Genomic DNA, 26,208 nt, shown 5'->3' on the forward strand with positions numbered 1-26,208 from the left:
CTTTCTTCTTTCCTTCCTCTCTCCCTCCTTCCTTCTTCCTCCCTTCTTTCCTCCTTCCCTCCTCCCTCTCTCCTTCCCTCCCTCCTTCCTTCCCTCCTTCCTTCCCTCCCTTCCTTCCTTGACTTGAGGATTATTCTCTAAGTAGGAGAGAAAAGACATCGAAGGAGTCTTTGTTTGAGCATGTGTAGCATATCCTCCAGAAATTTAACAACACACACACACACACACATACATACAGAAATACACACACACACACACACACACACACATACACACACACACACACCAGCATAACGTTGGGTAATTTTCCCAGGAAAAGCTACAGCAGGAGGTTTTCCCAGTAAAGGAAATCTGACTCTAAATGAACTTCCTGTATGATAAACTCATTCATTCATAAAACCAGGAAGATATCTGATAGAAGTTAACCCTCCTGTCGTTCTCTCGGGTCAAATTGATATCTGTTTTTTCTGTTCCTCCCTCCCTCTTTCTTTCTGTTTATCCTTCCTTCTTTCCTCCCTCCCTCCTCCCTCCCTCCTTTCCTTCCTTCTTCCTCCTTTCCTTTCCCCCTCCCTTCTTCCTTTCCTTCCTTCCTCCCTCCCTTCCTTCTTTCCTTTCCTCCCTTCCTTCCTTCTCTTCTTCCTTCCTCCCTCCTTTCCTTCCTTCCTCCCTTCCTCCTTTCATCCCTTCTTCCTCCTTCCTTCTTCCTTTCCTTCCTCCCTCCCTCCTTTCTTCCTTCCCTTCCTCCTTTCCTTCCTCCTTTCCTTCCTTCCTCCCTCCCTTCCTTCTTTCCTTTCCTCCCTTCCTTCCTTCTCTTCTTCCTTCCTCCCTCCTTTCCTTCCTTCCTCCCTCCTTTCCTTCCTTCCTCCCTCCTTTCCTTCCTTCCTCCCTCCCTCCTTTCCTCCTTCCCTCCCTCCTTTCCTTCCTTCTTCCTCCTTTCCTTTCCCCCTCCCTTCTTCCTTTCCTTCCTTCCTCCCTCCCTTCCTTCTTTCCTTTCCTCCCCCTTCCTTCCTTCTCTTCTTCCTTCCTCCCTCCTTTCCTTCCTTCCTCCCTTCCTCCTTTCATCCCTTCTTCCTCCTTCCTTCTCCTTTCCTTCCTCCCTCCCTCCTTTCTTCCTTCCCTTCCTCCTTTCCTTCCTCCTTTCCTTCCTTCCTCCCTCCCTTCCTTCTTTCCTTTCCTCCCTTCCTTCCTTCTCTTCTTCCTTCCTCCCTCCTTTCCTTCCTTCCCTCCCTCCTTTCCTTCCTTCCTCCCTCCTTTCCTTCCTTCCTCCCTCCCTCCTTTCCTCCTCCCTCCCTCCTTTCCTTCCTTCTTCCTCCCTTCCTTCCTCCTTTCCTTCCTTCTTCCTCCCTTCCTTCCTCCTTTCCTTCCTTCTTCCTCCCTTCCTTCTTTCTTTCCTTCCTTCTTCCTCCCTCCCTCCTTTCCTTCCTCCCTTCCTCCCTGCCTCCCTTTACTTGAGGACAACAGGAGGGTTATTGTGAAAAACAGTGTACGGCTTTGTTTGACGTCTATTTTATCTGATTAATTTGGATTTCCTTTCCATTTTCCTTATTTATCATTCATTCATTAACTCTTTACATTCTGTTAAGGGTTAAATTTGCCCCTTTTTAAAATTTAAGAGTTGTAAAAACACTATATACACATTTATTTTAGCTGGACTTTTCCTAAATGAAACCCTTCATTCCCCCTTTCTCCCTCCCTCCCTCCTTCTTCCTTCTTCTTTCCTCCCTTCCTTTCTTCTTTCCTTCCTCCCTCCTTTCCTTCCTTCCTTACTTCCTTCCCTCCTCCCTCCCTCCTCCCTTCCTCTTTTCCTTTCTCCTTCCCTCCATCCCTCCCTCCCTCCTTCCTTCCTTTCCTTCCTCCCTCCTTTCCTTCCTCCCTCATTCCTTCTTCCTCCCTCCTTTCCTTCCTCCCTCCTTTCCTTCCTCCCTCCTTTCCTTCCTTCCTTACTTCCTTCCTTCCTTTCCTTCCTCCCTCCCTCCTACCTTCCGTCTTCCTCCTTTCTTCTTTCCTTCCCTCCTTTCTCTCTTCCTTCTTTCCTCCCCCCTACATTTCCCCTTTCTTCCTCCCTATATTCACATTTCTTTTAGCTGGACTTCTCCTAAATGTGACTCGTAGTATATAAAAAATAGACATTTTCTGCAGACATCTGTTTTATTACAGTACTATATAATATAATATAATATAATATAATATAACATAATGTAATATAATATAATATACAGTAGTGTGCAAAGGTCTAGCTTTATTTTAGCAAAGTTTTAAAGACCATTCATATTTATTTTTCGGCCACTTTTATTAAAATACAAAACAGGAAATATGTACACAAATCAGAAAAAAAAACATGAATTTCAGAATAAAATAGCTTCTTCAGACAAAAGTCAGTATTTAGTGGTACGTCTCTTGGCAATAAGCACATCTTTGAACTCTTTAGGGGAGACTGTCCTGAAGTTGTCCTCAAGTCAAGGAAGGACAAGAGGAAGGAGGAAAAAAAAGAAGGAGGAAAAGAGTAGAGAAGGAAGGGATGAAGGAAGGAAGGAAGGAAAGGAGTAGGGAGGAAAGGAGGAACGAAGGAAGGAAGGGACGGAGGAAAGGAGGAACGAAGGAAGGAAGGAACGGAGGAAGGAGGAAAAGAGTAGAGAAGTAAGGAGAGAGGAAGAAAGGAAAGTAGTAGGGAGGGAGGAAAGGAGGAAGGAAGGCACTAAGGAAAGGAGTAAGGACAAAAAGAGGAAGCCTGCCTTCCTTCCTTCCTTCCTTCCTTCCTTCCTCCCTCCCTTTCTTCCTTACTTCCATCTGGCCTTCCTTCCTCCCTTCCTCCCTCCCTTCCTCCCTCCCTTTCTTCCTTCCATCTGCCCTTCCCCTTCCCTCTCTTTCTTTTTTCCTTCCTTCCTTCCTTCCTTCCTTCCATCTTTCCTTCCCTTCCTCCCTTCCTCCCTTCCTTCCTTCCTTCTGTCCTTCCTCCCTTTCTTTCTTTCTTTTTTCCCTCTTCTCTTCTCTTTCCTTCCTTCCTTCCTTCCATCTTCCCTTCCTTCCCTTCCTTCCCTCCATTCCTTCCTTCCTTCCTTCCTTCCTTCCTTCCTCCCTCCCTCCCTTCCTCCCTTCCTCCCTTCCTCCCTTCCTTCTGTCCTTCCTCCCTTTCTTTCTTTCTTTTTTCCCTCTTCTCTTTCCTTCCTTCCTTCCTTCCTTCCTTCCATCCATCTTTTTAATGATCCGGCCCACATGAGATCAGACTGCTCTGTATGTGGCCGTTGACTGAAGATGAATTAGACACCTCTGACGCTCCTGGCTTACAGGAAGCTCTGAGATATTAAAGTTAATTACAGACCGCAGCGTAACGTTTGAACTCTTGAACGAGCAGCTTGTAAACTTTATGATCAGCAGAAAGTTTGACGAGTCGGAACAAGAGAAGTTTGATGTGGAACGTGATTTATTAAGAGTCAGTCATGAGATGGTTCCTGTCTTTTAAGATTTAAGATCTGGCATCAAAGAGTCTGACGGTGTTTTATTGTCTGTGTGTGTGTGTGTGTATTTCTGTGTGTATTTCTGTGTGTGTGTATTTCTGTGTGTGTGTGTATTTCTGTGTGTGTGTGTGTGTATTTCTCTGTGTGTGTGTATATTTTTGTGTGTGTGTGTCTGTGTGTGTATATTTCTGTACGTGTGTGTGTGTGTGTGTGTGTGTGTGTTTCTCTATGTGTTTGTGTGTGTGTGTGTATTTCTTTGTGTGTGTGTATTTCTGTGTGTATTTCTGCATGTGCGTGTGTGTGTGTGTGTGTGTATTTCTGTGTGTGTATATTTCTGTGTGTGTGTATTTCTGTGTGTGTGTGTGTGTGTGTGTATTTCTGCGTGTGTGTGTGTGTTTCTCTCTATGTGTGTGTGTGTGTGTGTGTGTGTGTGTGTGTGTGTGTGTGTGTGTGCATTTCTTTATGTGTGTGTGTGTGTGGTTATTTCTGTGTGTGTAAATTTCTGCGTGTGTGTGTGTGTGTGTGTGTGTGTGTGTGTATGTATCTGTACGTATGTGTGTGTGTATTTCTGCGTGTGTGTGTGTGTGTGTGTGTGTTGCGTCTCCAGGTACACCCAGCTGAGCAGTCGGGTGGTGAAGCTGAGTCAGGAGCTGAAGGAGGAACAGGAAATGAACCGCTGTCTGAGAGCCAATCAGGTGCAGCTTCAGTCTCAGCTGGCGGACGAGGAACGCAAAGGAAAAGAGACGGGTGAGCGTCCGTCCGTCCTTCCTTCCTCCCTTCCTTCCTTCCTTCCTTCCTTCCTTCCTTCCTTCCGTCTTCTTTTCCTTCCTTCCTTCCTTCCTTCCTTCCGTCTTCTTTTCCTTCCTCCCTTCCTTCCTTCCATCTTTCCTGCCTGTCTTCTTCTCCTTCCTTCCTTTTATTCCATCGTTCCTTTCCTTCCTTCCTTCCTTCCTGCCTGTCTTCTTTTCCTTCCTTCCTTCCTTCCTTCCTTCCATCTTTCCTTTCTTCCTTGCTTTTTTTACTTCCCTCCTTCCTTCCATCTTTCCTGTCTGTCTTCTTTTCCTTCCTTCCTTCTTTCCTCTCTTCCTCCCTCCTGTCCTTCCTCCTTCCTCTCCTTCCTTCTTCTTTCCTCCCTTCCTTCTTCCTTCCTTCCTCCATCCCTCCTTTACTTCCTCTCTCCCTCCTGTCTTCTTTTCCTTCCTTCCTTCCTTCCTTCCTTTTCTTTTTTCTACCCTCCTTCCTTCCATCTTTCTTGCATGTCTTCTTTTCCATCTTCCTTCCTTCCTTCCTTCCTTCCTTCCTTCTTTTCCTTCCTTCCTCCCTTCCTTCCTTCCTTCCTCCCTTCCTTCCTTTCTTTCTTCCTTCCTTACTTTCTTCTTTCCTTTCATCTGTCCTTCCTCCCTTCCTTCATTGCTTCTTTACTTCCTTTCTTCCTTCCATCTTTCCCGCCTGTCTTCCTTTCATTCCTTTGTTCCTTTCCTTCCTTCCTTCCTTCCTTCTTTACTTACTTACTTTCTTCCTTTCCTTTTTTTCTACCTCTTTCCCTTTTTCTTCCCTCCTTCCTTCTATCTTTCCTGCCTTCCTTCCTTCCTTCCTTTTATTCCTTACTTAGTTCCTTACTTTCTGCCTTTCCTTTTTTTCTTCCCTTCTTCCTTCCATCTTTCATTCCTTGCTTAAATCCTTCCTTCCTTCTATCCTTTCATCTGTCCTTCCTCCCTTTCTTCCTTGCTTCTTTACTTCACTCCTTCCTTCCATCTTTCCTTCCTTCCTTCCTTCCTTCCTTCCTTCCTTCTGTCTTTCCTTCCTTCCTTCCTTCTATCTTTCCTTACTTACTTACTTACTTACTTACATACTTCCTTTACCTTTTCCTTCCCCTCTTCCTTCCATCTTTCCTTCCTTCCTTCCTTCTTTCCTTTCATCTGTCCTTCCTCCCTTTCTTCCTTGCTTCTTTACTTCACTCCTTCCTTCCATCTTTCCTTCCTTCCTTCCTTCCTTCCTTCTGTCTTTCCTTCCTTCCTTCCTTCTATCTTTCCTTACTTACTTACTTACATACTTCCTTTACCTTTTCCTTCCCCTCTTCCTTCCATCTTTCCTTCCTTCCTTCCTTCTTTCCTTTCATCTGTCCTTCCTCCCTTTCTTCCTTGCTTCTTTACTTCACTCCTTCCTTCCATCTTTCCTTCCTTCCTTCCTTCCTTCCTTCTGTCTTTCCTTCCTTCCTTCCTTCTATCTTTCCTTACTTACTTACTTACATACTTCCTTTACCTTTTCCTTCCCCTCTTCCTTCCATCTTTCCTTCCTTCCTTCCTTCTTTCCTTTCATCTGTCCTTCCTCCCTTTCTTCCTTGCTTCTTTACTTCACTCCTTCCTTCCATCTTTCCTTCCTTCCTTCCTTCCTTCCTTCTGTCTTTCCTTCCTTCCTTCCTTCTGTCTTTCCTTACTTACTTACTTACATACTTCCTTTACCTTTTCCTTCCCCTCTTCCTTCCATCTTTCCTTCCTTCCTTCCTTCTTTCCTTTCATCTGTCCTTCCTCCCTTTCTTCCTTGCTTCTTTACTTCACTCCTTCCTTCCTATCCTTCTGATTAGCGTCCCGTCTTTTTTTTTAGTGTTGGTAGAAGAGCAACTGTCCATAAATGTGTGGTTGAGATCTTTCTGAGTAACTTATAAAATCAGTTTTCTTTTAACTATGAACTTTTAACTCTTTAATTTCCTTAGAAAGTATCACACTGATATAAATAGATATATAAACACACTAAAGAAGGTGGAGGGTGGAGATAACAGTGTCTTTTTATAGGTATTGACCTTTTTAAAAAACCCACTCCCTGATTAGTGAGATTGTATCTTTAGGGTGCGGACAGACAACAGACGACAGACGACAGACGACAGACGACAGATGACAGACGAGAGAGAGAAAACTTTTAGAGTCAGTTTAAAACGTTTTTTGACCTGCAGCCAAATTCAGTAACGCAACAAGTGAAAGATAAATAAGAAGCCGTCACAGAGCGCTGCAGAGAGTTTATTTTGTCTTTAGTAACGTTATGATTCATCTGGAGTCGTGTTTCTATAGTTACTCCTCACATCCATCCAGGAAAGAGTTTAATATTAACCCTCCTGTCGTCCTCCCGGGTCAAATTGACCCATCTGTTTTGACTGTTCCTTCTTTCCTTCCTTCCTTCCTTCCATCTGTCCTTCCTCTCTCCTTCTTTCTTTCCTCCCTTCCTTCTTTACTTCCTTCTTTCCTCCGTCTTTCCTCCCTCCCTTCCTTATTTCCTTTCCTCCCTTCCTTCCTTCCTCCATCCCCCTTTCTTCCTTCTGTCGTTCCTTCCTCTCTCTCTCCTTCCTTCCTTCCTCCCTCCCTCCTTTCCTTCCTTCCTCCCTTCCTCCCTTCCTTCCTTCTACCTCTGTTCCATCCTTTCCTCCTCCCTTCCTTCTTCCCTCTCATCCTTCCTTTCTTCTTCCTTCCTTCTTCTTGTTTCCTCCCTCCTTTCCTTCCTTCTTCCTCCCTTCCTTCCTTCCTTGACTCAAGGACAACAGGAGGGTTAAACCTACCTGCACCTTCATCCCTCCTTTCCTTCCTTCCTTCCTTCCTTCCTTCCTTCCTTCCTTCATCCCTCCTTCCCTCCTTGCTTTCCTTCCTTCCTCTCTCCCTTCCTTCCTTGACTGAAGGACACCAGGAGGGTTAACCCTACCTGTATTTTTCCTCTCTGTGATGATGATGAGGATTGTTTAAACAAACGTCCCCCGCTGCCTCCCTCCCTTCCTTCCTTCCTTCCTTTCTTCCACTCTCCTTTCCTTCCTTTCCTTCCTTCTTCCTTCCTTCCTTCCTTCCTTTCCTTCCTTCTTCCTCCCTTCCTTCCTTGACTGAAGGACAGCATGAGGGTTAACCCTACTTGTATTTTTCCTTTGTGTGTGATGATGAGGATTGTTTAAACAAACATCCCCCGCTGCCTTCCTCCCTTCCTCCTTCCTTTCCTTCCTTCTTCCCCCCTTCCTTCCTTCCTTCCTCTCTCCCTTCCTTCCTTCCTCTCTCCTTTCCTTCCTTCTTCCTCCCTTCCTTCCTTGACTCAAGGACAACAGGAGGGTTAAACCTGCCTGCACCTTCATCCCTCCTTTCCTTCCTCTCTCCCTTCCTTCCTCTCACCTTCCCTTCCTTATTCCTTCCTTCCTTGACTGAAGGACACCAGGAGGGTTAACCCTACCTGTATTTTTCCTCTCTGTGATGATGATGAGGATTGTTTAAACAAACGTCCCCCGCTGTCTGTTTATAACACACTCAGACTTTCTGCTGTTTTCTTTCTTTCTTTTTTCTTTTTTCTTTTCTTTTGATTCAGAAGTTTAATCCGTTGCTTTTGCTCCCATGTTCCGCACGTGTTGAGGTGAATGTGAGTAAGTTTAAAATGACCGCATGTTTCCGACCTCGCCTGTGTTTACATAGAGAAACAGTTTTTGTTGGAGCGGCTTGAGTCAGAGTTTGGTGGAGCGGTGTTTTGGTAACGCTGGTGTGAGATGGAGATGTTTGGTGAGGTGAGTCAGAGGATGCAGCGGATTCTACTCACGCGTGTTTTCCTGCTGGTTTCAGGTCGATACTAAAAGTCATTCAAACAAATCTTCCTCTAAAGCTCAGCTGGCTTTGTTGGTTTAGGAGAGGGAAACAGAAACTCCCTTTATTCAACTCTACTTTAAGCTTGTCATAATATTGTGATAGAATTAATAATATAATCATTTTATAGCACATCATTCTTATTTATACACTAATATATTATTTTAATGGTTTATAATAGTATTTTTTTATAACTTTCCCTTCATTATTATAATTAAATACTGGACATATAATACAAACTCTCTATAATACATATAATACAATATAATAATACAATATAATACATATAATACAAACTCTATATATATATAATATATATATAAATATATACTATATATATATATATATATATATATATATATATATATATATATATATATATATATATATATATATATAATACATGATATTAAACATTTAGCATGAAGTCAGAGGATCTTTTTAGAGTTCATTTTAAGGAGGAAACTCATCTCTATATCTGATCTGAAGTCAGCTGTAACCCTTCTTAAATAGCTGTTGAGATATTTCACACGTCGGCTCAGAAGACTCTAAACTCTGTCTTCTTTTCCTTCCTTCCTTCCTTCCTTCCTTCCTTCCTTCCTTCCTTCCTTCCTTCCTTCCTTCTCTCCTCTGTCCTTCCTCCCTTCCTTCCTTCCTTCTCTCATCTGTCCTTCCTCCCTTTCTTCCTTGCTTCTTTACTTCACTCCTTCCTTCCTTCCTTCCTTCCATCTTTCCTGACTGTCTTCTTCTCCTTCCTTCCTTCCTTCCTTCCTTCCTTCCTTCCTTCCTTCCTTCCTTCCTCCCTCCCTTCCTTCCTTCCTTCCTTCTTTCTTTTAATCTGAAGCCATGTTTGTTCACTTTAAGGAGGAAACTTTTCTATATCTGATCTGAAGTCAGCTGTAACCCTTCTTAAAGCAGTTGAGATATTTCACACGTCGGCTCAGAAGACTCTAAACTCTACAGCTGCTGATTTATTGATCTCTTCTTCTTGTATGTTTGTGTTATAAAGAATTTCTCTGTAACGTGGCAGCTTCCTTACGTCATGTTGCGTGTTTGTGTTATCAGTGAATCTGCTGAGTCGACAGGAATGCTTCATATTGTCAGTTTAACACCTTTTCTTTCTCTCTTTCCTTCGTTCCTTCGTTCTTGTGTCTGCAGCTTTTTCTAATGGATGTAAATCTAAATGTTTATTAGAGACAGGAAGTTCAAACAGCTGTGTGAAAGCAGAGGCTCATTATTATTATTCCAGCAGCTGTAGATCCATCAGTAGCTGGGTGATGCATCCTTCTCACACTACTGTATTAGCGTCATGTGAGCAGATCAGCTGTTGTTCATTGGTCTGAGTGTTTCCGAGTGTCTGCTCCACTTTTACCGTAATATCTGGAGAAGCTGCGCCTGTTAAAATAGAATAATTTCTCAGTACATTACATTAACCCTCCTGTCCTAGAGGGAAGGAAGGGAGGTAAGGAAAGAAGGAAGAAGGAAGGAAGGGAGGAGGGGGAAAGGAAGGAAGGTAGGAAGGAAGAAAGTAGAATGGAGAAAGGAAGGACAGAGGGAAGAAGGAAGGAAGGAATGGAGGAAGGAAGGACGGAGGGAGAGAAGGAGGAAGGAAGGGAGGAAAGGAAAGAAGGAAGGAAGGAAGGAGGGGGAAAGGAAGGAAGAAAGGGGGATGAGGAAGGAAGGAAGGGAGGAAAGGAAAGAAGGAAGGAAGGACGGAGGAAAGAAGGAAGGAAGGACGGAGGAAAGAAGGAAGGAGGGGGAAAGGAAGGAAAGAAGGAAGGAAGAAAGGGGAATGGAGGAAGGAAGGATGGAGGAAAGAAGGGAGATGAGGGAAAGAGAGAGGAAAGAAAGAGAGAGAAGACGGAAGGAATTAAGGAAGGGAGGAAAGAAGGAACAGTCAAAACAAACGGGGTCAGTTTGACCCGGGAGGACGACAGGAAGGTTAAAGTTTACTCTACTTTACGTTAACATGTTTTTTTCTTCTTCTTCTCCTCCTTCTCCTCCTCCTCCTCCTCCTCCTCTTCCTCCTCTTCCTCCTCCAGGAGAGCGTAAAGACGAGACGATAGCGGAGCTCCAGGAGCAGCTGAGAGACGTCATGTTTTATCTGGAGACTCAGCAGCAGATCGAACATCTTCCTCCCGAAGCTCGCAGCGAGATCCAGGAGGGGCAGATCAACATCGCAGCGAGCGGCGGCGGAGGAGCGTCAGATCCAGCCGGAGCCGGGACTTCCTCTTCCTCTTCCTCCTCCGCCAGAGGAAGGAGAGGACGCGGCAGGAAGAGGAAGTAGTAGAAAGTTAAAAAAAAAAAAAAAAAAAAAAAAAAGTGCTGCTGATGATGAATGAGGCCTGAGCTGAATCATCGAAGAGGAAGAGGAAGACAAGGAGGAAGAGGAAGACGAGGAGGAAGAGGAAGACGAGGAGGAAGAGGAAGAGGAAGACTGAATGTAGACGGCTCGACTTCTTGAAGAGAAAAGATTGAATAATAGTGACGATGTTTTACTTTGCACACTTCTTTCCCACCTTTAAACTTTAACGTGTCTTCAGCAGAGAGACGACGTGAAGACGATGAGAGACAGAATATATGAAACATCTGTGAGTGATGTTAATATATTAAAGAGAAGAAGAAGAAAAGAAAGAAAAGAAAGAGAAAAAACTTCTATTTCGGTCATAAAACTTATTTATTTGATCAAAATTATGGTAATTTTTTTTTTTTTTGGCCTCCTTTAATTCTTCTATCGTGCTCAGTTTAATGTCAACTTATCTTTTTCTTTTCTTTTTTAATTAAAAGATTTTTTTCGCACACTTTTACGCACAAGAATTAGTAGATAAATCCCTCTTTTTCTCTCTCTCTCTCTCTCTCTCTCTCTCTCTCTTTTTTTTCTCTTTCTCTCTATTCTTTTTTAAAAGATTATTTTTTTTGTTTTTTGTTAGTAGATAAATCTTTCTCTCCTTTTTCTCTCTCCCCCTTTCTTTCCGTCTCTCTCCTTTTCCCCTCTCTCGTTCTGCTTTTTCTCTTTCTCTTTTCCACTTTCTCTCGCTTTCTCTTTTTCTCTCTCTGTTTTCTTTCTTTCTCTCCTTTTTCTCTTTCTTTTTCACTTTCTCTCTCCCTCCTTTTCCCCTCTTTATCTTTCTCTCCTTTTTCTCTCTCTCTTTCTCTCCCTTTTCTCTCTCTTTCTCCCTTTCTCTTTCTGTCTCTCTCGCCTTTTTCCCTCTTTCTTTCTCTCCTTCTTCTCTCTTTTTCCCCCTCTCTCGCTCTCTCTCTTCCCCTTCTCTTTTTTTAAGCTGTTTTTTCTTTTACACACAATAATAGAGAAATATTTGCTTTGTGTAAAAAAGATAATTAAGTTTTTTTCATGTTTTTCCCCTTTTAAAGAAAAAAAATCCTTTTAAACTGGAATTATTTTTTTCTGTTCTTCAGTAAAATGTTTCAAAGTTGTTTTTTTTTGGGATCATTATTTTTCCACTAGTCTCTAAAACCACCAGTGAAAATGAAAGCTGACTCAGGATCACAGAGATATGAAACGGAGCGGCGGCTGCTTCTTTCATGTCGGTGTTGGAAAGCCGGAAGCACGCTGACAGGAAGTTGTTCTTGGGAGGAGGAGGAAAGAAACAGGAAGCTCATATCTTGTTTGTATCACCTTCTGTACGTCAGTGATTTCCAATGAACCCAGTAGTGGGGGTGGAGGAGTGGATGGGTGGATGGGTGGATGGGTGGGGCGTGTAGTTTAAATGAAGCTCGTGCTGCAGCCAGCGAGGCGTCTGCAGCTTCACACATCACTGCTCAGGAGGGAAATAAACTACATTTGACTTGCAAATCAATGTGAGGAGGATTTTTTTTTTTAATGTGTATTTATAGCCGATGAATTTCCCATGAACCTGAACGGCACATTATGAGTCAGGTTGACCTTTGACCCCTGCAGCAGTACTGAGTCACAGATGATAGGGAAACAATTCTGAGAACTGCGATATCTCAAATGTTGCAGAAACACTTCCATGTATCTACAAATTTTGACAGAAAAAAGAGAAAATTCAACTAAATGATCAATCTTGACATTTCTGGGTCATTAAAACTAGACTGATAAAGGTTTAGAAAGTGTTTAAATGTGTCCAAAAATGTCCAGAAGTCTGTAAATTACACTTTAATTTGTTCAAGAGCAGCAAGAAGTCTGTAAATTACACTTTAAATTTGTTCAAAAGCATCAAAAGTTTGTAAATTAGTTTAAATTATTCTAATATGTTAACGTGTTACTACTCTGCCTCTGCTGAAATGTCGTCAGAAGTTTCTTTCTTAATCATGATTATCAGATTCAGTCAGCAGAGAGAACCCCCCCCCCCCCCCCGCTCACTAGCTCCGCCCCCTCATAGCCCCCCTCTCTCTCTCTCCTAGCTCCGCCCCTTTACAGCTTCATTGACGTCATGTTTTTCTGACCTGTGAGCTCCTCCTGTTTACAAAGCAAAGACCACAGACCATATTTTGAAAACACTGGAGTGTTTTATGACCCGACTACCCAGCTGGAGGAGAGAAGAGGAACGAGGTGTCAGAGAGGAAGACAGGAAGAAGTCAGTGAGTCACATGATGAAGTGATTTAATAGTAGAGGTGGGAAAATACTGACCCGTGGACCAAATTCGGTCCTGCAGCAAAGATATTAGGCCCTCTGATTAAAATTACAAACTAATAATAAACAGGAAGCTCCTTTAAATCCTAAATTATCGTCATATATCTTTGTTAAATCTAATCAGACATTAATCTTCACATACTGCTCATATTCAGACTCTTCAGTTTCCTCTTATAATTAGACTCAATCCTTAATGAAGCTTTCAGAGAGGTGAGAAAGTTTATTATTCAGTTTTTACACATTAAATTTATGCAGAAAAAACATTAAGTATAATAAATGTGAAGAAAGCAACAGTATTTTTTTAAATTCTTGAATAAAAATGAATCAAAAACTCTTAAAAAGTAAAATATCAGCTGCACTCAAATGTTTTAAAGGAGAAGTTATCAAATTTCAGGCTAAAAGAAAGAAGTATTTAAAGTATTTACAGCTTTAAAATGTAAAAAATGGGTCAAATTTAACCTTTACATACTGTTCAGGGTCAAATTTTACCTATTTTTACATTTGACAGTTGTAAAGACACTATATATACGATTCTTTTAGTTGGACTTTTCCTAATGTGACCCCAAATATACAAAAATTTAAATAAAATGCATCTTTTTTTATATTTTTGTGCAGCCAATACACATTTTTATATGTGCAAATATGCAAATTAGACCTGTTTATATATGCATCGTATTCTGTAAAATGTCCCAGATCATAAAATAGTGATTATGAAAGTCTTTTTTTCTCCATTTGACTAGTCAAACAAACATTTATGAATGACTGATGGGGAATTTATGAATGTGATTTAGTGCAGAGGCTAATTATGAGTCAGAATATAAACAGTATGTAAAGTTTAATACGTGAAATTCTTTATACATTCATCATTTAAACTGAGAAAAACGTCCAGTTAAAAGCTTTAAAAATTAGTTTTAGTCGACTTTAGTCTTTTAAACTCAACAGAGAGGAGAGCAGACTTTTTTTTATTCACCGTTTTGTTAAGAAATAAACACTAATAAATAACGCTCTTACATCTTAAAGTGAGGTATTTGTGTTTTTCTTCAAACTCAGCCATAAAACCAAATGTGTGTAATCTCCAAAATGTCAAACTAGTCATTTAAGTAAAGAGCAGCGTGGGCAGAAGTTTATACGCAGCTGTCACTTCACATAACTGGAGCAGAGCACGTTAAACCAGCTCACATGTGACCTAACGCACATGTAGTTTACATTTTAATTATAAATAAAGCTCATTCTGATTTAAAAGGCCTTTAAATCTCATTTTCAGTCTCCATTATTGGCTTAAAAGTTCAATTAACCCTTTGTAGTTCTGGTAGAAGTCACTTTGTGTCATGATATCTGCTCAAAAACTAAAATCTATTTAACTTATTTAACTTTTTAGATCAATCTCTACCACTTGTATGAGGAATGTAATGCACAGACAGACCATCAGATTGTTCTATGGTTGCTATAGATACAGGTTGTTCTATGGTTGCTATAGATGCAGGTTGTTCTATGGTTGCTATAGATACAGGTTGTTCTATGGTTGCTATAGATACAGTTTGTTCTATGGGTGCTATAGAGGTTGTTCTATGGTTGCTATAGATACAGGTTGCTCTACAGTATGGTTGCTATAGATACAGGTTGTTCTATGGTTGCTATAGATATAGGTTGTTCCATGGTTGCTATAGATACAGGTTGTTCTACGGTTGCTACAGATACAGGTTGTTCTATGGTTGCTATAGATACAGGTTATTCTATGGTTGCTATAGATACGGGCTGTTCTATGGTTGCTACAGTATAGATACAGGTTGTTCTATAGTTGCTATAGATACAGGTTGTTCTATAGTTGCTATAGATACAGGTTGTGCTAGTGTAGAAACGAAAATAGAAGAAAGTCGTAATATTACGAGAATAAAGTTGTCATTTCAAGATGTAATCACTCCGTACCTAGTTCCATGTTTAATGTCGTCAAGGCCTCAAACAGGTTGATTGATTTTTTTTTTCTCGGTGCGACCTACGAAGTGTTAAGCATCTCGTGAACTGATTCAGATCGCTGTGAGATAAACCGACGTTGGTGTCAAAGCGAGAGAGATGCTTATCAGATCGCCCCAGATAACCCTAACCCATCGTGAGAAACTTAACACCTCATGCATGCATCATGTTAAAAATACACGTGCCCCTCTGCAGCCTCAGAGTGTGCCCAGACAGCTGCTGAAAAACATCTGCCCCTCCCCCCCCCTCCAGGTGATGAGCAGGGTGACTGATGTCGTCTCTTCCTGCTGCAACATTAACAGTTTACACACAGCAGCTTGTTGGAAGTAAACTGTGTACAGAAGAAGAGCTGCATGAAGCTGCACAGAAACACTCTACTGCTCTACTCCTCCTCAACTTCTCCTTTCAGCGCTTATAGAAAAGGTTGAAAAGAGAAGTAACAGCCTCATGATGTTATATGAAGGGTTGCTATGGTTACCGAGGAAAATGTTGATGGTTACAAAGGAAGTTACATCTGAAGTCAGACCTTTAACCTTCCCGTCGTCCTCCCGGGTCAAATTGACCCTTCCTTCCTTCCTTCCTTCCTTCCTTCCTTCCTTCCTTCCTTCCTTCCTTCCATCTGTCCTTCCTTCCTTCCATCTGTCCTTCCTTCCATCCATCTGTCCTTCTTTCCTTCCTTCCTTCCTTCCTCCCTTCTTTCCTCTGTCCTTCTTTCCTAACTTCCTCTTTTCCTTTCTCCCTCCCTCCTTCCGTCTTTCGTCCCTTCCTCCCACCTTCCTTTCCTTCCTCTCTTCCTTCTTTCCTTTCCTCCCTCCCTCCTTTCCTTCCTCCCTTCCTCTATTTCTTTCTCCCTCCCTCCCTCCTTCCGTCTTTCCTCCCTTCCTTCCTTCCTTCCATCCTTTACTTCCTTTCTTCTGTCCTTCCTTCCTTCTTCCCTCCTGCCTTCCATCCTTCCTTTCCTGCTTTCCTTCCTTCCCTCCTTCCTTCCTTCTTCCTTCTATCCTTCCTTCCTTTCCTCCTTCCTTCCTTCTTCCTCCTCCCTCCCTTCCTTGACTCAAGGACAACAGGAGGGTTAAGATTTTACTCAGGAGGGTTTTTTCCTCATGTTTTAATATTTAACATGTTACTGAATACATATATTACTGTTTTTAATTCTTTGAAATCATTATTTTTTATTATATTTAGTAAATAAATCATGATGTGGGCTTAAATGGAGTCACAGTACCAATTAAAGCCACTTTATTCATCAAATATCTTTATTTTATATTCCAACATCTACATGAACTAATGAATACATTTTAAAATGAGAGATAAATGTTGCTTTATAAGAAATGATCTCCCTTATAAATCATGTCAGTATCCATGACAACACAGCTGGGCTCAGATTTTAGGAAGGAAGGAAGGAAAGAAGGAAGGAAGGAAAGAAAGAAGGACAGATGGAAGGAAGGAAAGAAGGAAGGAAGGAAGGAAGGAAGGAAGGAAGGACAGATGGAAGGAAGGAAGGAAGGACAGATGGAAAGAAGGAAGGAAAGAAAGAAGGACAGATGGATGGAAGGAAAGAAGGAAGGAAGGAAGGAAGGAAGGAAAGAAGGAAGGACAGATGGAAAGAAGGAAGGAAAGAAAGAAGGACAGATGGATGGAAGGAAAGAAGGAAGGAAGGAAGGAAGGAAGGAAGGAAGGAAGGAAGGAAGGAAGGACAGAATTACTTACATTACTTATTACATTTTAAATAAGGTAACTAGTAATCTAAAGTAATCTATTACATCTCCACAGTAACCTTCCCTCTCTTCTATATAAACAGTGATGAAAGTCTCCTATGACTCTCTCAGTAATCCAGTCGTGCGAGTCCGGTCACATATTTTATTTTATTTGCATATTTAGTCGTAGGCAAATAATCCAGCATGCAAATATTCACTGTTCTATTTATATCCTTAATACGGCCTTTAACCCTAGAGCTAGAACTGCACCTCTCCATGCATGGCTCACTGTAACACTAGAGCTAGAGCTGCACCTCTCCATGCATGGCTCACTTTAACACTAGAGCTAGAGCTGCACCTCTTCATGCATGGCTCACTGTAACACTAGAGCTAGAGCTGCACCTCTCCATGCATGGCTCACTTTAACACTAGAGCTAGAGCTGCACCTCTTCATGCATGGCTCACTTTAACACTAGAGCTAGAGCTGCACCTCTCCATGCATGGCTCACTGTAACACTAGAGCTAGAGCTGCACCTCTCCATGCATGACTCACTTTAACACTAGAGCTAGAGCTGCACCTCTCCATGCATGGCTCACTTTAACACTAGAGCTAGAGCTGCACCTCTTCATGCATGGCTCACTTTAACACTAGAGCTAGAGCTGCACCTCTCCATGCATGGCTCACTTTAACACTAGAGCTAGAGCTGCACCTCTTCATGCATGGCTCACTTTAACACTAGAGCTAGAGCTTCACCTCTTCATGCATGGCTCACTTTAACACTAGAGCTAGAGCTGCACCTCTCCATGCATGGCTCACTTTAACACTAGAGCTAGAGCTGCACCTCTTCATGCATGGCTCACTTTAACACTAGAGCTAGAGCTGCACCTCTCCATGCATGGCTCACTTTAACACTAGAGCTAGAGCTAGAGCTGCACCTCTTCATGCATGGCTCACTTTAACACTAGAGCTAGAGCTGCACCTCTTCATGCATGGCTCACTTTAACACTAGAGCTAGAGCTGCACCTCTTCATGCATGGCTCACTTTAACACTAGAGCTAGAGCTGCACCTCTACATGCATGGCTCACTTTAACACTAGAGCTAGAGCTGCACCTCTACATGCATGGCTCACTTTAACACTAGAGCTAGAGCTGCACCTCTTCATGCATGGCTCACTTTAACACTAGAGCTAGAGCTGCACCTCTTCATGCATGGCTCACTTTAACACTAGAGCTAGAGCTGCACCTCTTCATGCATGGCTCACTTTAACACTAGAGCTAGAGCTGCACCTCTCCATGCATGGCTCACTTTAACACTAGAGCTAGAGCTAGAGCTGCACCTCTTCATACATGTCTCACTTTAACCCTAGAGCTAGAGCTGCACCTCTTCATGCATGGCTCACTTTAACACTAGAGCTAGAGCTGCACCTCTTCATGCATGGCTCACTTTAACACTAGAGCTAGAGCTGCACCTCTCCATGCATGGCTCACTTTAACACTAGAGCTAGAGCTAGAGCTGCACCTCTTCATACATGTCTCACTTTAACCCTAGAGCTAGAGCTGCACCTCTTCATGCATGGCTCACTTTAACACTAGAGCTAGAGCTGCACCTCTTCATGCATGGCTCACTTTAACACTAGAGCTAGAGCTAGAGCTGCACCTCTTCATGCATGTCTCACTTTAACCCTAGAGCTAGAGCTGCACCTCTTCATGCATGGCTCACTTTAACACTAGAGCTAGAGCTGCACCTCTTCATGCATGGCTCACTTTAACCCTAGAGCTAGAGCTGCACCTCTTCATGCATGGCTCACTTTAACACTAGAGCTAGAGCTGCACCTCTCCATGCATGGCTCACTTTAACACTAGAGCTAGAGCTGCACCTCTCCATGCATGGCTCACTTTAACACTAGAGCTAGAGCTGCACCTCTTCATGCATGTCTCACTTTAACACTAGAGCTAGAGCTAGAGCTGCACCTCTTCATGCATGGCTCACTTTAACACTAGAGCTAGAGCTGCACCTCTCCATGCATGGCTCACTTTAACACTAGAGCTAGAGCTGCACCTCTCCATGCATGGCTCACTCTCACGTTGACCTTTTGTTAGTGTTTTGTTACAAGATGATGAATAAAAATTCCTTATTTCCTTCCATCTGTTCTTCTTTCCTTCCTTTCCTTCCTTCCTTCCTTCCTTCCTTCCTTCCTTCCTTCCTTCTTTCCTTTGTCCTTACTTCCTTCCTTCCTTCCTTCTTCCTCCCTCCCTTCTTTCCTCCCTCCTTTCCTTCCTTCCTTCTTTCTTCCTCTCTCTCTCCTTTCCATCCTTCTTCCTCCTTTCCATCCTTCCTTCCTCCTTCCCTTCCTTCTTTCCACCCTCCTTTCCTTCCTTCCTTCTTTCTTCCTCCCTCTCTCCTTTCCATCCTTCCTCCCTCTCTCCTTTCCATCCTTCTTCCTCCCTTTCAGCCTTCCTTCCTTCCATCCTTCCAGATTTCCTTCCTTCCTTCCTTTCCTTCCTTCTTCCTCCCTTACATCCTTCCTTTCATCCTTCCAGCTTTCCTTTCTTCCTTCCTTCCTTCCTTTCTTCCTTCCTTCTTCCTCCCTTTCATCCTTTCCTCCCTTCCTTCCCTCTTTCTTCTTCCCTTCCATCCTTCCTCCCTCTCTCCTTTCCATCCTTCCTCCCTCTCTCCTTTCCATCCTTCTTCCTCTCTTTCAGCCTTCCTTCCTTCCATCCTTCCAGATTTCCTTCCTTCCTTCTCCCTTCCATCCTTCCTTCTTCCTCCCTTTCATCCTTCCTTCCTGCCTTCCTTCCGTCCTTCCTCCTTTCATTCTTTTCTCCTCCCTTCCATCCTCCCTTCCTCCTTTCCTTCCATCCTTCCATCTTTTCTTCCTTCCTTCCTTCCTTCCTTCCTTCCTTCCTTTGTCCTTACTTCCTTCCTTCCTTCCTTCTTCCTCCCTCCCTTCTTTCCTCCCTCCTTTCCTTCCTTCCTTCCTTCTTTCTTCCTCCCTCCCTCCTTTCCATCCTCCCTCCCTCATTTCCTTCCTTCTTCCTCCCTTCCTTCCTTCTTCCTCCTTTCCTTCCTTCCTTCTTTCTTCCTTCCTCCCTTCCATCCTTCCTCCCTCTCTCCTTTCCATCCTTCCTCCCTCTCTCCTTTCCATCCTTCTTCCTCCCTTCCTTCCTTCTTCCTCCCTCCCTCCTTTCCATCCTCCCTCCGTCATTCCTTCCTTCCTTCTTCCTCCTTTCCTTCCTTCCTTCTTTCTTCCTCCCCCCTTCCATCCTTCCTCCCTCTCTCCTTTCCATCCTTCTTCCTCCCTTCCATCCTTCCTTCCTTCTTCCTCCCTTTCATCCTTCCAGCTTTCCTTCCTTCCTTCCTTTGTCCTCCCTTCCTTCCTTTCTTCTTTCCTCCCTACTACTGTCCTTCCTTCCTTCTTTCCTCTGTCCTTCCTTCCTTCCTTCCTTCCTCCTCCCTTCCATCCTCCCTTCCTCCTTTCCTTCCATCCTTCCATCTTTTCTTCCTTCCTTCCTCCCTTTACTAGAGGACAACAGGAGGGTTAATACTGATATATGTAATCAGGTTATTATTGATAAATCTAATTAAACAGGGCTCAGGAGGGTTTATGCTAGTTTGTATTAAGGGGAAAATCTTTATAGTAACATTGAAACTCACACAAACTGCGTCACTGCAGGTTTTTAGTTATGCGTGCAACTCTTCATGGTTATGCAAACGTTGCTTTTATGTGGTTTTGGTGTTTTCAGTCAGGAAACAGATCTGTCTGCAGTTATCTTCTAAAGTCTGTCATGTTTTAACCTTCCTGTCGTCCTCCCGGGTCAAATTGACCCCGTCTGTTTTGAATGTTCTTTCTTTCCTCACTTCCTTTCTCCCTCCTTCACTCCTACCTTCCTTCCTTCCTTCTTTTGTCCATCCTTCCTTCCCTCCTACCTGCCTTCCTTCCTTCCTTCCTTTAGTTCCGCCTTCCTCCCTTCCATCCTTCCTCCCTCCCTCCTTTCCTTCTTTCTTCCTCCTTTCCCTCCTTCCTTCTTCCTCCCTTCCATCCTTCCTTCCTTCCTTCCTTTCCTTCCACCTTCCTCCCTTCCATCCTTCCTCCCTCCCTCCTTTCCTTCTTTCTTCCTCCTTTCCCTCCTTCCTTCTTCCTCCCTTCCATCCTTCCTCCCTCCCTCCTTTCCTTCTTTCTTCCTCCTTTCCCTCCTTCCTTCTTCCTCCCTTCCATTCTTCCTCCCTCCCTCCTTTCCTTCTTTCTTCCTCCCTTCATCCTTCCTCCCTCCCTCCTTTCTTTCCTTTCTTCTTCCTCCTTCCCTTCCATCCTTCCTCCCTCCCTCCTTTCCTTCTTTCTTCCTCCTTTCCCTCCTTCCTACTTCCTCCCTTCCATTCTTCCTCCCTCCCTCCTTTCCTTCTTTCTTCCTCCCTTCATCCTTCCTCCCTCCCTCGTTTCTTTCCTTCCTTCTTTCTTCCTCCCTTCCATTCTTCCTCCCTCCCTCCTTTCCTTCTTTCTTCCTCCCTTCATCCTTCCTCCCTCCCTCCTTTCTTTCCTTCCTTCTTTCTTCCTCCCTTCCATCCTTCCTCCCTCCTTTCCTTCCTTGACTCGAGGACAACAGGAGGGTTAACTTGTTCAACACTGATACATCCTCACAGCAGTGAAACGAGGATTCAGTCTAAACTTGTGTAAAAGTAGCATTAAGTTAAATACTGTGAAAATACTCCAGTTATAAGTAAGTCGTGCATTCAATGAGTCAATTCAAAAAGTTATATTACAGTATTAACATGTGCAAAGCTTATTTTAACTACTTTATATAGTGTTGAGTGGTTTAATCTGCACCATTACATCATATTTTATAGAGTGTTATACACATTTGATGCATCCACACTGCAATGAAACAAGTATTCACTCTTTATTTGTGTAAAAATAGACATAAAATACTGTGAAATAAGTAATCTAATTATAAGTAAGCCATGCATTCATAATCTCATTTTAGTAAAATTAGACATATTTTTTAGCAGAATGCACTAAAAGTATAAAAAATAGATGCATTAAAAGTAAAATATTATATTATTTTTGCAGGTGCAAAGCTTATTTTAACAATTTTATACAGTGTTGAGTCTACAAATATGCCATATTTTACATATTTTTATACACTTTTTTGTCTAAAATCTTCAAAATCTTACGTGCTAAAGTTCAAAATCAACAATCTTACTGCAGCTTTCGAGTGAATTCATTGGAGTAAAAAGTAAGTAGACAAAAAATACTGTGAAATTACTCCAATTATAAGTAAGTCATGCATTCATAATCTCACTTTAGTCAAATTAGAAGTATTTTTTTAGCAGAATGTACTGAAAGTATCAAAAATAGAAGCATTAAAAGTAATATGTTATTGTTATTATATTACAGTTCTAACATGTGGAAAGCTTATTTTAACAACTTTATACAGTGTTAGATGTACAAATACGCAATATTTTACTTTTTTTTCTTCACTTTTTAATGTAAAATCTTCAAGAAATCTATAAAACATCGAAGTCTTACGTGCTAAAGTTCAAAATTGACAATCTTACTGCAGCTTTCGAGTGAACTTAGTGGAGTAAAAAGTTGAACATTTCTGTTTGAAGTGAAGTAGAGCAGAAGTTTGTACTTGAAATGTTTTGAGTGTTGTTACTTTACACCTCTGCACTCACAGACCCCCCTCCCCACACACACACACACACACACACACACACACACACACCACCCCCCTCCCCCCATTCCCCCCCAACTCCCCGCCCATCAAAACTGAAATGACCAAGTCTGCGGTGGTTTCTTTCGGCGTAGTAATTAAACACTTCCTGAGTTACTCAAAGAGACGCAACCACCACCAAACATCTAGAGACTAATAGTAGAGTCTGCACACAGCTTTTTATTAGCTGCAAAGACTAAACTAAAACATTTAAATCAACAAAATATGAAGAAATATAAAGGTTGTAGATCACTTAATGAATATCTAGTTAATAAATAAAAGCAGGTGTTTTCATTTCAGCCTTTAAAGAAGAAAAAAAAACATGTGAGCTCTTTCAAAAAGGGCACCAACGTGACATGTGATGGGTGTTAAATGAACCCTGTGTGGTGTAATGTAACACACACACACACATACACACACACACACACACACACACACACACACACACACACACACACACACACACACAGCAGAAACTGGAAAGAAAAGAAGAATGAAGAGAGAGAGAGAGGAGGAGCCTCACATGGCTGACAGCAGGATTTGGAGGTGAGATAGACTGATACTGAACCAGCTGCTCTTCCTGAGTTTGAACTGTTTGCTGCTGCTGCTGCTGCTGTGTGGAGCTCTTCTCTGCCTCCTTCACTCCCAAATTATGGACTAATCTACTACACCACTTCCAGATTCAAAAAATAATAATAATTTAGAGGTAAGCAAACTTCTTTTCTTCAACTTCCTACTTGGTCTTTTTTTACACTCTGCTTACTTTGCTGTGCTCTGCATGCATCGCCTGCAGGCTCAAGTGTGTGTGTGTGTGTGTGTGTGTGTGTGTGTGTGTGTGTGTGTGTGTGTGTGTGTGTGTGTGTGATTGATAGCAGTTGCTTTCTGTGCTCTTAATTTGTGAAACTCACACATATAGTACATGCATGTTTTTGCAGCCAATTCACACATGTAGAGAAGAAAGGGAGCTTCTTCTTCTTCTTCTTTTCCACACACATCAATCAATCAATCAATTTATTCATTTGCCTCTATAGGGGTAATCAGATATGCAGCACTCATTTAGCATGCATGAAATGAATGCACTTGAATGCAACACGAAGACTAACATAAATACACATGTAAAGAAAATAGTGAGTCACAGAGTTTAGAGGGCAAAGGATATTCATCCAAACTTCATCCAAGTGTTGAAGAGCTCTAAAATGTTTGGTATGCGGCCGGCTCTTTCAGGTCCCTGCATGTGAAAAGAGAAGAGAGGGGCAGATAAAGAGCTGATACTGGCCTTTTCTCTCTCTCTCTCTCTCTCTCTCTCTCTCTCTCTCTCTCTCTCTCTCTCTCTCTCTCTCCCTCCCTCTGTCTCTCTCTCTCTCTCTCTCTCTCCCTCTCTCTCTCTCGTCCCTTGTGTGCTTAAACCAGATTCTTTTGTGCTAAAGTAAAAAAAAAAAAAAAAGAGGTTTTATAACTTTTAACAGAAATCTCTCTGCTTCTAGTTGCCAAGATTAATATTTGACTCTATTCACACAATGCATACACTGTGCTCGTGCTGTCCCTCCTCTCTGCTGGGCCAGGAACAGAGAATGGAGGGAGGGGGAGAAAAATAATCCTGGAAGACCAAAAAAAAAAAAGGGGAAAAGAAATTGACAGTGTTCAATTGTATTTAGTACATTTTTGCTGCTGACCTCATCTCCTCTGGGTGTAACAAATAGTTCCTCCTTCTGCTAAAAGACAGGAAAGAAAACAAATAAGGGAAGGAAAACTGACACTTAAGGATTGTAGTGCAACCAGTATGATTTCATTTTATTGTGAAGGGCCGGCTTAAATATATGAATTATTTGGATGACACATTGGTAAATTGGTGCAGAACTGAAGTGTTAAAGAGACTTTTATCTTCAAAAACAGAACTGCAATGCATGATGTGTGCAACCACAACTTGATTTAAAACCACTGTGCTAAGGTTTGCAGAATTTCAAACCATTGCATAGAAGTTAAATGCAAAAAAAAAAAAAAAAAGGTGCTGCAATGTTCGGCTTGTGTGTGTTTATTCCCTGGGTGGACGTTCCTGAAAAGATTGCACTTCCTTCTTTCTGCAGGGAAGGCTTTTTTTTTTTGGCTTGATTTGAATATCGTGGTAGATGGGAAACAGCTGCTCTGTTCTTGGGAAACAGGTGTTGTGTCATATATGAGTTAGCGTTAAAAACTGATGAGATAAAGGTGTGAATTGCAGCATAACTATGGTTTAAATTATCATAAGACAGTGTTATAAGAGATATTTTACAAGCCCTCTTCAAGAAATTGACTCTGACTGGAGATATTTTAACATCGCTCAACCTCCTTTGAGTCTGCAACATCATAGATCTTATCATCACTGTGTGGCTTTCATAAAGGCATTTTCTTCTTGCCCCTTCAGTTTTGACACATTCTTATTTTTACTCTTTGACTGGCCTCGCTGTTCCCGTCAGATAAGAGGAAATAGCTCTCAGTAGTATTGCATCTACAACATTTTCAGACACTCTGCCTCCTCTCTTGCTTGCTGCTGCAATAATTTCCTCATAAATGTGCAGAAATAACCTCGCAATGCACTTCCACTTCACTTTCTGACGTGACGAAGCAGTTTTTCTGTGGTTTACTATATGTTAGAGGCTCGCGGATGTCACAGGCGTTGGTTAGAAGTTGGGTTAATAAAACACTTTCTATTTGGCTTTGATGATTCTTTTTTTTTTGATATTGACATTAATATTAAAGATGAAGTTACAATATTTAGTATATACATTAAACCAATGCTCTTAACGTTGAGTGTCTGTAAGTTAAAGAGTCCTAGAGTCTTTGCAAAGTATTAAAATAGCAGGAAAGTACTTCTAAGTTTTTCCATAAAACACAACACACTGCTATTCTTGCTTATTGTCACTCGACTTTCACAGTTGAGGTCTCTGATCTTCCTGCGGATGTTTATCTTGAGATAACTTGCAGTGTGATTCAGATCTGAAGGGCAAATTTGCATCAGTGGGGCTGGACACATTATATCAGCATCTCTTATCAGGATAACCCCTAAATGACATCTGTTTGTTAATATAGTGAAATTATAATATAATACCTTACCGGTCAGGCCCTCTTGAGATCATATTGGGCTTTAAGCTAAAATGAGTTTGACACCCAGGCTGCTCTTTTATGTGTGAAGCTCCAAAAACAGTAGAGTAGATTCTACATTTCCCATAAAACCCAAGCTGAGATACCACGTTGATGTTACTTGAGTCATCTTCTCAAACTAAACAAACGCTCCTTCCAGACTCACACACGTTTTCTGTTTTAACTAGTAAATTGCCTGGTATGCCTCTTCAACGAAATGCCTTTGAACTCATCGTTAATGTCACACTTATCCGCAATATTTTATACAATCAGTGGATCAAATGTGTAACTTTGAAGGTGTTGCTCGTAGCGATGAAACCTTAATGACCCGAGACACATATTCAGCAGGTTTATATTTATATTCTGTGTCTCTACTGGAATATGTTTTTTGCATGATTTCCAGTTAAAAACTCCTTACTTATCTTCTACTAGTCCATTTATGCAGCTCCTCAGTTCAGCCTCTGTCTGAAACAAGCCGTATTAGCTCCTGTCTAAGTTACTCATATGTTTATTTTCACATTTTAACCCCTTTAAATTTGACTAAACACACAAAAAACCTTGTCATTGACCCATATAGGGTTAGGGTTAGGGTTAGGGTTAGAGGGTTAGGGTTAGGGTTACAGTAAATCACAAAAAGCAGAATATAGCGCCTTTAAATAAATATGGCAGCTCTTTTTTTAGCAAACAGTTGCCAATATTAACCAGTATCCAGTAGACTACTCCTAACTCTTTAGCTGCTAAATACTCCACTATGTTCACCAGCTAACTGTGTCTGTCAGCAGGTAGTGTACTGTGGCTTTTTACAGCTATTACAAATAGTTACCTACTGTGGTTTAAAATGACACAATGAGAGGGCTGAGAGTGACGCAACACAGGAAAAGTTGTAGGTTGTAAAACTAAAATATGCTGAAAGACTAAATTCTCCACATAGCTGAAGGTAATGTGGAGTCAGGTTCTCCAGGTTCACTATGTGTGACTCATGTGATCCATTGTATTGTGATTATAGCACCTTTTTTAATGTCCTCCTCACTTTCTCTGCAG

At 41.9% G+C, this 26,208-nt stretch overlaps 1 protein-coding gene across 1 annotated transcript in view; it reads left to right on the forward strand.

Annotated features, from left to right (window-relative positions):
- Positions 1 to 10,612, forward strand: part of LOC128379891 (BRCA1-associated protein-like) — a 13,231-nt gene extending 2,619 nt beyond the window's left edge. The window contains exons 2-4 of the mRNA XM_053339530.1: positions 4,063 to 4,202; positions 10,096 to 10,318; positions 10,597 to 10,612. Of these exons, the coding sequence (XP_053195505.1) occupies positions 4,063 to 4,202; positions 10,096 to 10,318; positions 10,597 to 10,612 (379 nt within the window). The remainder of the gene's footprint in view (positions 1 to 4,062; positions 4,203 to 10,095; positions 10,319 to 10,596) is intronic.
- Positions 10,613 to 26,208: the final 15,596 nt, after the last annotated feature.

The sequence above is a fragment of the Scomber japonicus genome, chromosome 19 (assembly GCF_027409825.1).
Source record: "Scomber japonicus isolate fScoJap1 chromosome 19, fScoJap1.pri, whole genome shotgun sequence".
NCBI lineage: Eukaryota > Metazoa > Chordata > Actinopteri > Scombriformes > Scombridae > Scomber > Scomber japonicus.